Source organism: Pituophis catenifer, unplaced genomic scaffold (assembly GCF_029215685.1).
Source record: "Pituophis catenifer annectens isolate HBS135680 unplaced genomic scaffold, rPitCat1.0.hap2 SCAF_1, whole genome shotgun sequence".
NCBI classification, from domain to species: Eukaryota; Metazoa; Chordata; class Lepidosauria; order Squamata; family Colubridae; genus Pituophis; species Pituophis catenifer.
The window spans coordinates 316645093-316657574 of record NW_027256881.1 but is presented as its reverse complement, the minus strand read 5'-3'; the positions used below and the strand labels follow the sequence as shown (position 1 = coordinate 316657574).

The following is a 12482-nucleotide window of genomic DNA, read 5'->3' as shown; positions in this document are numbered from 1 at the left end:
ACAATGTAATCTAGATCAGCTAACCCGGACTGTCTAAACTTCAGTGGGAATAGAGATGACCACTGCAAAATAGCTTCAGATAGTTTCTGGAGAGACTGCTAAGACATGTCAAATTTTGAGCATAATGAATGCTTAGTTTTACAGATCCCAAGTTGATAGAAACAATTTGAAAAAGTTTATCTAGATTTTTTTAAGCTAATGAAGTGTAAAGGAAGGTGATGAAGATAAACGAAAGAGCAATTATTACTCGATCTGAGGGATAGAAATCTTGCTGAACCAAAACAGATGATCAATGAAACCTTATTTTCTAAAAGAAATACTATTGTGTTCAACTATATTTAAGCTCATGTCTGTTTCCTTCTACAGGAAGGAACTAGATACTAGGGATACAACAGTAGATTCAAAGAAGTGTTCTGATAAGGAAATGGCTCTCCCTTAATCATGTGATGTATATAGTACAAAATTGTGAAACAATTATCCTATTTCAAATATAATATAGTTACATATTCCAAAGCATAATGAATCACTCACCGCAATTTGCTTAGAATATCCAAGAACTGAAGACCTGAAAATAGAGAAGAGGAAAAACCCCTCATCAATATATGGTCTAATAAAAACAAACTACTTTAGCATCAGTAACACTAACAAATATGCCATACAGAAAATGACTACAGGTAGTCCTTGATTTATGACCTCAATTGAACCAAAATTTTCTGTTGTTAAGTGAGACATTTGTTTAGTGAATTTTGTTCCATTTTGACTTCTCTCGCCAGAGTTGTTTAGTGAATCACTACAGTTGTTAAATTAGTAACACAGCTGTTGAGGGAATCAGGTTTCCCCATTGACTTTTATTTATTTTATTTATTTATTTGTTTAAATTTCTATACCGCCCTTCTCCAATATAGGACTCAGGGCGGTGAACAGCCGAAGTAAAAACAAGACATACATACAAAACATACAAAATCTAAAAAACTGATTAAAATAATTAAATATCTTGGCCGTAATTAAAACTGTTCCAATTTAAAATCAATTTAAAATTTGACTCAAGCCAGCCCAGCTAGTTGAAATAAATGGGTTTTCAGGGCCTGACGAAAAATCCGGAGGTCTGTTATTGTACGTAACTCTGGGGGTAGGTTGTTCCAGAGGGTGGGCGCCACCACAGAGAAGGCTCTCCCCCTGGGGGTCGCCAGCCGACATTGTCTGGCGGACGGCACCCTGAGGAGGCCCACTCTGTGTGAGCGTACTGGCCGGTGGGAGGCTATTGGTGGCAGAAGGCGGTCTCGACTTTGCTTATTAGAAAGTTACAAAGGAGGATCATGTGACCCCAAGATATTGCAACCATCATAAATATGAGTCAGCTGTCCAGCATCCAAATTTTGATCATGTGACCATGGGGATGCTGTAATGGTCATAAGTGTGAAAAACGGTCATAAGTCACTTTTTTCAGTGCTGTTGTAACTTCAAATGGTCACTAAACGAACTATTGTACGTCAAATACTACCTGTAAATGGGCTACCAATTTAGGTAAGGAAATCTTTTGTGAAATAGATGTAAATTTGAAAATTGCTAAATGATGCACAACATGGAATTGCTAATTTAAAAAAAAAAATAGTTTAGCAAGAAGGATCTGACTTCTTGGAAACCAACTTTTTGTTTTGTTTTATTTTCTTCAGTTTAGATAAATTCAGAGTAGGTAAATCTGTCAGTCATAGTTCTTAGATGGTTCCACTAGAGTAGGGGTGTCAAACTGGTGGGCCGTGGGCCGGATGCATCATGTGCAGCTCCATGAATTTATTTATTTATTATTTATTTATTGGCTCGATTTATATGCCGCTTTTCTCTGGAGACTCAGGGCGGCTTACAATGCGTTAAGCAATAGCCTTCATACTTTTGAATATACCTGCTTAGTAGGGCTTTTTTTGGCCCCCCCTAAGTGGTGTTCTATTTTATACAAAGTCAGCTTATTGCCCCCACAATCCGGGTCCTCATTTTACCTACCTCAAAAGGATCGAAGGCTGAGTCAACCTTGAGCCTGGTGAGATTTGAACTTGCAGTAATTGCAGTCAGCTGGTGTTACTTAACAGCACTTTAGTCTGCTGCGCCACCAAGGCTCTTGGTGAAAAACATTGTGAAAAGTCATGTGATAGCAGTGGTGGAATTCAATTTTTTTTTACTACCGGTTCTGTGGGTGTAGCTTGGTGGGCGTGGCAGGGAAAGGATACTGCAAAATTCCCAATCCCTCTCCACTCCTGGGGGAAGGATATTGCAAAATCTCCATTCCCACCCCACCAGCCAGAGATGGTATTTGTTGGTTCTCTGAACTACTCAAAATTTCCGCTACCGGTTCTCCAGAACCTGTCAGAATCTGCTGAATAGCACCCGTGCGTGACAGCAACGTGACGCAGTGAGTTTGACACCTGTACACTAGTGGCTTTCTGATAGGCCAAGAGATTTTCTGACAAAGCTAATTTCATATGGAACATCTGAACTGAAAACCATTCTTACCAATGAACTCATTCCGGAGCTGCATCCTCCCTCTCAGTTCTTCTGTTCCCAATATAACTGCATTGATGGCACTCAAGAGCGTTATCATGTAGGGCACATTATCGGTGACCGAGAGCTCATTCATAATGACGCTGAACCGATACTGTTGGTTTTTCACAGTCTGTGGCAAAGGAGGCAAATAAAAGATGTGCTGGATTGAATGCTAGATTTCAAAACCAAGTTTGTTCGGCCTACTATCGTCACCTCGGTTTAGCCATGACCTTCAGAGTTTTAAGTAGAAAATTCAGAAATCTGGTTATGCCAGAAATCCAACTGATAAAAAGTTTCACAAGTTGAACTATGGTCCTTCTCTGAAATAAGAAGTCCCTCAATTCATGGGAAATGGCAAGATGAAAAAAAAAATGCTAAGGAACCATAGCTTCTTCATCCCTGTGATGGCAATGATTTTAGTATGTGAAAGTGGGCCGCTGAAATGGACTGACATTTCATAGTAGATTAAAACAGAAGATTTTTGACAGAATTCATTATCGACCAATGGAATTCCTTACTATATAATGCAGAGGTCTTCATACTTGGCAGCTTTAAGACTTGTGGACTTCAACTCCTAGTATTCTCCAGCCAGCTATGCTGGGTGGGAATTCTGGGAGTTGAAGTCCACAAATCTTAAAGTTGTCAAGTTTGAAGACCTCTGCTATAATGTGTTAATAGGAGCCATTGACCTTGGTATAGTCAACAGAGGTAGCAGAAAGGATAGACATGGGAAAATATACTTGAGTTCCTTATCAGAGGACAAGGGTTTGTGGGTATATATGTTCTAAACAGAACCTAAACCTGAGGTCAGCAATCTTTTTGAACCACTCGGCATATTGAGCATTTTAAGGAATCTCCCTCCTATCTCATTGTGTGTGTGTGTGTGTGTGTGTGTGTGTGTGTGTGTGTGTGTGTTTCTTTTAACGTAGATGGGTACAAAACTCTAGTCAATAGATAGGCACAATTTTTCTTTTCTAAGAATGTCTATGTGGTCCAGAGGCAGTCTGCTTTCATTTTAGGGGCAGGGAAGAATGATGTTGGAGAATGACATTTTGCTTTGCAGCATGACAGTTTTTAATTAATTAAATTTTAATAACCTCAAAGGAAATATAAAAGTAGTCTGGTGGGCGCCAAGGAAGATTCCTGTTGCCTTAAATACCAGATTACCTCATTCTGCTCTGCAAGTTCAGAAGAGACTTAATGCTTGTGACTTTCTGGATGAGGACCAATGAGATGGACCGATTGGTTTGATTCTGAAGAGCTACATTGATCGATGCAGATGATGGTAATGGTTATACATCTGATTTTCTACTTGCCTTGTAATGGTCTAAAGCATCCAAAGCCAGTACATGGCCATCAAATGAATAAATGCAGAGAGCAGCCAGGAGTTCAAACACTTGCTTTTTGACCATGATATTTGAAGTGTCCAGTGCTACAAAGACAAAAAAGGACAATTATATTTCAGAGTTATTCTATGTATTTTATAGATGATATAGCTCGAAAAAGATCTTTTCTATTCAACTCTAAATTCAGGGGACCCAATCTAGATTGAGGCTCTAATTTGTGGAGGAAAGGACCTTAATTCTTTGTTCCCTGTCCCAATACAAATACAACTCATTCTAATGGGCCGCCTTCTCCCTACGTAGGATTGCAGCTCTCCAGTTTACAAGCTAATTCAACACCCTACACTATACCAAAATCTTGTACTCCAATTTCCTACATATCTTTTTTTTTCTTCGCTATCTAAGATAATGTACAAGGTATTTTCTGTGAGACATCTCTTTATATACAACCCTTTGTAATGTACCTAACAATCGAGTTCTATTGTTCTGAAGAAGGCCGGGAGGAGTTCATTTCTTGTTATGAGTTATTTTCTGCATTTCTGAAATAGGTACTCATGCTATTTTCCCTTGGCGTGTTATTTGAAGAGTGGAAGGAGAGAAAGGCTGCAGACCACTGGAGAGATAATTCCACAATACAAGACAGGACAGGACATTCTTATACACCCTTCAGCCATTTCACATGTTCCCCACTGCTGAGCTGAAGAGCTATTATCTATCATAACTTGAGTCAGCAGAAAACTACACTGACATGACATCTCCTGCCCTGCTCCCACTTCTGCTGTCTTTGTTTCAAGTCACTGCACTCATCTGACTTCCCTGCAAGGGATGACAAAGCCTACAGATTTTTCAGTGTCATGATTGCTAGTTTATTCATTTACCCACACTAACTTCTGTGTTTCCTAGGGATTCCTGAAGAGCTCTAAAATCCAGCAATAATGAGCCCCCAACTATGAAATCATAAAAAAATCAAATCATAAATAATCCAAAGGAGGGAGGGAGAGGGAGGGAGAGGGAGGGAAGGAGAGGGAGAGAGAGAGAGAGAGAGAGAGAGAGAGAAAGAGAGACAGAGAGAGAGACAGAGAGAGAGAGATGGAGAGACAGAGAGACAGAGACAGAGACACAGAGAGAGAGAGAGAGAGAGAGACAGAGACAGAGACAGAGAGAGAACATGCACTCACCTTGAGAGAGTTTCCTGACATAACCTTCATTGCTCACGATATATTCAATGCCCTTCTGAGAGTTCATTACTGCCCGCACACAGTTGATGCATGTCAGCTGCAGGAGGGCATCCGAGATCCTAGAAACTCCTCTCCCCGACAGCCTGTCTAGGGCTTCTAACAGAAGATCCAGTCCACAGAGTTCCAAAAACTGGACCATCCAGCTGTCATCACTACTTTCCAGCCGTTTCTTGAGCCCTGAATAATTCACCACCGAAGGGATCTGCAAGAGACGAATGCAGAGCTCCGGCTCTGCGTTTTCCAGATTGGCTTCTGTTTGATCCGAATCCTGGGACCCCAGCCTTTCTTTCAAGACGCTCCATTTCTTGTGCGCATTCTCTTTCTTGCTAGACATTTTGGCAGGTTGCTCCTAAAAGAGGAAGAGGAAAAACAGACATCAAGATTTCATTGATGTTATTATATTTGTCTGTAAATGACTTCCCCACAAATTACTGTCCAAGTCGTCAGACAGATAACGCTTTTACTGCCTTACTTCAATCTTCCAGAGGGTCTAATTAAGCATATATCATCTCAGATCTTTTCTCGTCTTTTCCACAAATTGTGCTATCAACACAGCATCATAAGAACATAAGCAATCCCCTGATGCATCATCAGACCCTTGATGCATCAGACCCTAGTCCAACAGTATCTTCTCACAGTGGCACAAGGAAACTCACTAATGTCCCAGGAGATGGCCTTTAGAGACTGTTACATTGACATCAAGAGCCATTGAATCTGATGACTTCCATGAATTTATCTAATCCTTTTTTTTTTGAAGCTGGCAAGCAGTAACGAGCACCACATCTCATAGTAATGTGTTCCTGAGTTTAAGTACACATTAGGTAAAAAAAGCCCCTATTTTTATCTTTTATCTCTCTTGATTCTTCCAGAATTCAATCAAACCACATCCTTTTCTTATGTACAACTGCCCCCCTTTATCTTCAGCTTCATCCTCATAAGAACCCCATTTGTGCATTCTGAAGCCTCATTAGAAGTTTGTTGACCATTCTCAAACTATACTAATGATTGGACTATAATAGGTATACCCTAAAATTCTCAATGTACCAATTAGCAACTGCTTGCTTCTTTATCTCATAAATATCCAATTCTACAAACTTTCAAGAGCCTTTACACTGAAGTTCTGAACAAGCAGGAATTGGTTTAGAAGAGGCTTAAAGTCTCTTCCAACCCTTACATCACATGATGCTATGTTTCTATGATGCTGTAGAGCAAGGGTGTCGAACTCAAGGTCCACGGGCCAGATTCGGCCCGTGGGGTCAGCCTGGAAATATTAAAGGACTGGCTAGTGCTGCCTCTGCTGGCAAAAACGGTCCATGGGTGGGCCTCGCATGCCCCCTGCAGCCTGTTTTTGGCCGGCAGAGTGCTACAGTAGGCCGTGGAGGCCAAAAACGGGCTGTGGAAGGGCCGTGCATGACCCTCCTGTGCCCCATGTTGGCCGATGGGTGCTGCAGGAGGCTTCCGTTCCTGGGTGACCCGTGTAAAACTACAATACTGATCTCCCTCAAAGAAATCCAGTTTGACAGCCCTGCTGTAGAGGCAGGATGATGTTTTGATTAAAGCCTAGGGCCAGAGGTGGCATGCAGAGCCCTCTCTGTGGGCACACACACCGTCAGCAGATGTGCTTCTAGTTTCTGGTATGCGCATGCGCGCTGGCCAGCTGATCTTTGCATGCACCCGAGCACCAGAAACCCAAAGACCAGCTGGCTGGTGTGCATGTGCGTGCTGGAAACCCGAAGACCAAGTGGTCTTCGGGTTTCCGGCGCTCCAGTGTGTGTGCATTCTGGTTTGGGCACTCGGTGCCGAAAAGGTTTGCCATCACTGGCCTAGGGCCAATTCTCTTAAAATGGGTAGAAGAATACTTTCTTGGATCAAGGTCACCTCCTGAAAGCTACATAGTTTATGGTTCATATAATTTTCTTGGCAACAATATAGTCCTTCTTGGTCAAACCTCATCACTGAGATTTCTTGGTGGCCAATCATCATAATATTAATCAGCTCATTAATTAACTGGGCAGGCATATCTATTCTGAGAAAACCCAAGAGATTAATTAAAAGCCTGCACATGTACAATTGCTGGCCACATACAGAACATGAATATCCTTTGCTACCTATCAAGGTATCATCTCATCTCTTTTAAAAAGTAAACATTTACAATTCTATATATACATATCTAATGCAAATATTATAAATACATATATATTTATAGTACCCTTATAAAACTATTGTACTTTAATCTACTGTGTTTGTATAAATGAATCTCATGTTTCATTATACTTGTCTATACGAAGTCTACATCTACAGGCAATCCACTCCTAGGTGGCAAGTGCAGTCAGTTCTTCAATCCACTGAATGAAAAGAGCCACCCATTTAACTTTTCAGTGCCGAAGAATCAGTCTTTTGGCCATAATAACTGCACGGAAAAATCTAGTTGCCAAATTCCATGTACTTGGTATATAGTTCAAGAGAATATTATCCTGTGAAAATTTTAGCTTTTGGCACACAATCATATTTATATAAACCACTACCTCCTCCCAAAATATAGTAAGTATAGGACATTGTAAAAACATGTCTTTTAAAGAAACATTATCCTTATTATATCTTCATGAATTGTAACTTTACTGTTAAAATAATTCATCATACTATGTTCCTTTCTCCTTGTTGTACTTCTTTCCCTTAATTAAAAAGCAATTAAAATTAACTACAAATTATATCTCATCCCTAATTTTGTTCTAGTAATAAATCACAAAGATTTCAATAACAAAATTATTTCTGATTTGCTGCACATCTCGCTATGAGGCGACAATAAAAACTAGGATGCGTCTCTTCCTCGAAAGTTATATCAAGGTATGTTGTATAATATACTGAGACGATGTACAGATGGCCCTTGACTTATGACTGGTCACTTTAGTTAACATTACAATGGATCTCCCCAGAGCTACTTATGACCAGGTTTTGAAATTCTAACTGTGCTCCCCCTCACAGTCACATGACCACATTTTGGACTTCACAATTGGCTGTTTGCAGCGTCCCACAGTCACATAACCATGATTTATGGGTGGGGTTTTTTTTGCCAGAAACGTCTGGTAAACTTCTAATTTCTGGTAAAAAAAATGTCCATTGGGTACAATGAATTTGCTTAATGACCATCACATTCGCTTAGCAACCATTGCAAAAAAGCTAGTAATATCAGGAACAGTCACATGATGACCCACTTAACAACTGCCAGGTTCAATCATAGTCCTAAATCGAGGACTAACTGTAATGTAATTCTGGGGCATCCATGGTGTTTACACCCATGTAAACACTTTAATGTGTAGGAGAAAAGGGAAAAAAACTGCCTGTTATCTTGAAACAGAAAACCAAATTCACTTTTGACTTTAGAGAACCCTGTTAGTATTTTCCCTAAGCTTGTTAACTTTTCTCCAGCCCTTCCTACAGCTTTTCAGCTAAGTCGGATTTCTTTCCTGCCAGGGGAATAATTCACTTCTTCTTTAAAAGTTCTCAGAAAAAAATAGCTGAGTTTTCCATCCTATGCATACTTTCTACACCATAACTTTTGCTCATGCTTTCCCCAACAACATTTGCAGGATCTGGCCTAATTTTTCAAAAGTAACAACACTTCAGCTGAAACTTAGAACAAAGCTCTGTTTATGCTGTGAAGGCCTTTCCTACCAGAAAAATATATCACCAGAAAGGAATGTATGGTAGGTCGAATGAACTGTAGAAGAAAAAACTCCTGACCTATTGAAAGAGCTCACAGACATCTTAAATTAAAAAGTATCTGGGGGTGGAGAAATAAATATTCCAAATGTGGCCTCCTAATTCTTGATGTTAATACAGGGAGTGTTTTTCTTTACTTTAAATAGCTGCGGGGATATTTATTCCCAAGACAATTAAAAGAGGCTCCTCTCCAAAATGACACGGTACATTATACATAACAAAAAGAAGCGAAGACTTCTGAAGACAGCCTTGCCTTCTGGATAAGGATGTGGTTGGCTATTACTTTCTTCCCTGTTATTTTTTAAACTTTCCAATTAGGTCCGCAAATTAAATTTTCCTGATTGCCTCCCCATTGAATTGCTAACTAGGTTTGAGTTTGCTTAGCCCTTTGAGATCAACCAATGCTGGCTAGGTACTGTCATCTGCTGGAGCATATAGAAGAATAGCAGTTTGATCATGGAACATACTTCTCATGGAGATGCAAGTGGCGACGCCATTAAACAGTAAATTCAAAATAATTTCTTTTTCTCAGTATTTTAAACTACTATATTATGCTGACTGACATGACATTTGTGGAACTGCTATCTCCCCTTGTCTTTGCATGCCCCTCCAGCTCTAACATGTTTAGGGTCCCTTCCATTAAACAATACTACCTTGTTGTTGTTGTATCCAAGAGCCGTGTCTGTGGCAATGCAACAGCATCCCTGCAGAGATCTGGATGGCCCTGACCCAGTTAGTTTTTCCATAACGTAGTAAAGACCTTGTTGTTCCCCGAGGCGTTTGGACTGGGAGGTGAAGCAGGTTCTACAGGTTAATATTGTTTTCTTATGTGCTGGGATTGTTGTTGTGCTCGCAGACATTAAGGCTTGGATTGTTTCCTTTGTTGAAATTGTTTTTAACTCTATATACCTCCCAGAGTCATTGCTATATGATAGGTGGCCATATAACATGTGTAAACAGATAAATAACTTTGAGTTACTCTTTCATTGCTCTTTCAGAGGTTGTTGTGGGGGAAAATGGGAGGAGGAAATATTATTGACACCATCTTGAGCTCCTGAAGAAAAAGCAAGATATAAATCTAGCCATCAAATAAATAAAATGTCCTTATTTGCTATTTGCTATTGTTCTATTTCTTATTATTATATATTTGCACTACCGAATGTTTCCATTATTATTAATTATATACAGGATAGGAAGAGTACAGTCACTTTTGAACTTTGGTGTTGGAGAAAACTCCTAAGAATACTGTGGACAGTCCCCCCCCCCAAAACAAACAAACAAACAAAACCTAGATGGATCATCAAACAAATTAACCCAGAGTTTTCACTCAAGCACAAATAACCAGACTCAAATTATCCTACATTGGTTACAATATACAAAGCTTTCTGGGAAAGTTGGAATAAAAGAGAAGTGGAAAACGAGCAACAAAATGGATGATTCAGTTACAGTGACAGTGGTACACCATTGGAAGACATGAAAAGCCAGGTTAAGGACATTGTCAAGGAGAAACTCTAACCATATGGTCACTAGCAGAACACTGACTGTCACATAATCAATCAATCAATCAATCAATCAATCAATCAAATCAATCATATTATATTAAACGAAGAACAGACTAGCTACCACACATGATTTTCAAAATCCAGATAGCAGTAAAGAGATGTCACAACTCTTTGTGGTACAAATCTAGTAGTCTAGATTTTTATAACAGGGTAGGTAATCTCAAATTATGGGAGAAGATCAACCAGGAGGACATAACCATTTTAGAGGTAGTCACTATATATATATATTTTAAAAAAATCTGATTCAAGTTTGCAAGGTTTTATAGGGGTTCCATCAAAACTCACTCTAGACTTTGTTCCCTGCTTTGTCTGGGCAAGAAGACTATGGGTGTTCCTAGGCAAAGCAGGAGTGAATTTTGACAGAGTTTCTACTTTGCCTGGGCAAGTCTTGGTAGGCGGCTGCAGAACTGTGAAAAAATACACACACATATGCGCACGGATCAACATTTAATAATTAAATAGTATGTTTATTTATTGCCTAATCCTGACCCCAATGAAATAATGTTTTATACATTAAACACAAACTCATATATTATTTATGGAGTCACAGTACTGCAAAGCTGGACAAATCCTCCCCTGAAGGATTGTGTAAAACTATTAATAAATAATAATAGACAGACAAGAATCAGTGGGTAGAATTAATATCCTTAATCCTTCTCTGCCCATTGGTTTAGTATTACCAATTGAATTGAATCTGCTGAGTAAGGGATGGAAACGCCCCTTACAGCTGATTTTTCTGTGGCCTGATTGGTGCAAACACATATACCTTGATATCAACCCCTAGTCTGAGAGCTCAAATTGCTTGAAGTATAGCTAAAGGGCAAGCAAGTAATATTCAAGCAAAATTCATTTAAATTGCAACATATGCCCCAAAGTTACTCATTTGTAAAGCAGAATATAATCCTGAAGTCTTCTGTTGTAGAAATATTACATTTTTCCAGCCATCAATATTGCAAAAGAGTATTTTTGCTTTGGTCAGAATTGGTCCAGTTCTCTGGTAATTCAATCTAAAATATTGCTTTGTCTTCTTAGTACAGCAGTGATTGTCACATCCCTTGTAAGAAGCAATTTTGTGTAAGTAACCCAGTTAAGGAAGAGAACACTGGAGGAAAGTACAGTTGGTGGGTTGGGAAGAGAGTAATGTGAAGATTACCAATGTTTTTCCAACGTGGCTCTGAGCTCCTAGCTTTCCAAACAAATTGTTTCTAAGGCATGTTTAGAGATTTCTGATCATAAGATTACCATCTGGGAACCAATTCCCTTAAAGTAAGCCTCATTGAGATCCATGAGATTTACTTCTGAGTAGACAAGCCACATATTCTGTAGTGAATCAAATGTCGGCTTACAGCAACTGAAATTTCTCAGGACATTTCGTACTTCCCTAACCAATATTTCACACTAAACCACTGAATTGTTTCTTTTGGGGTTTCATAGGATATGAATCCAACTACTGTGGCATGTAAACTATGATTTATAGGAGACCATAATTGGCCTTTAATGGTGCATTATGGATTGTAATCCCAAAAGGAGGCAGGACAGGTGGGACAGAACTAATTCTAGTTTTATGTAATTGTGCTTTTATTCAGTGACTTGTTAAACAAGCTGTGCCTTAGGACAGTTTTTAATTCGGAATGTGTTTGCATTTGTAAAAATATAATTATTACTTATACGTCCTGAGCCTAGAGAGTATAGTAGATATGCTAATTGAGGATTAGTTCTGAAAACAGGTCAGCAAAGTTACTTCTCCTTTCTAGCCACTTCTGGAAAGGTTCAATGAACTATTTAAAAACATAACAGCTTTCTAAAAATACATTATAGGGAGTTGGAATTAACATAACTTTATTTTCCTTTATCTTTTTTAAATAAAATGTTACATATACTCTTTCTCAGTACCAATCTATTACTTGGGAACTGGCTGTTGTGCTGAGTCTTTGGTGACTTATGGCTGCCCTAATTCATACTTAGTATTTACAGTGACATAATGCAATTTGCTCAGGCAGATGTCAAAATAAAATGAAGGGAAGATTTGACATCTAAAGGATGTACATCTCAGTAGTTTTCTTATGTACACAACAGCAAGACTT

General features: G+C 39.1%; 1 protein-coding gene across 1 annotated transcript in view; it reads right to left on the bottom strand.

Annotated features, from left to right (window-relative positions):
• Positions 1-527: 527 nt before the first annotated feature.
• Positions 528-12482, bottom strand: part of INF2 (inverted formin 2) — a 46063-nt gene continuing 34108 nt past the window's right edge. The window contains exons 2-5 of the mRNA XM_070931584.1: positions 5057-5465; positions 3852-3967; positions 2506-2665; positions 528-565 (exon numbers count right to left, since the gene is read on the bottom strand). Coding sequence (XP_070787685.1) covers positions 528-565; positions 2506-2665; positions 3852-3967; positions 5057-5450 — 708 coding nt within the window. The 5' untranslated portion in view covers positions 5451-5465. The remainder of the gene's footprint in view (positions 566-2505; positions 2666-3851; positions 3968-5056; positions 5466-12482) is intronic.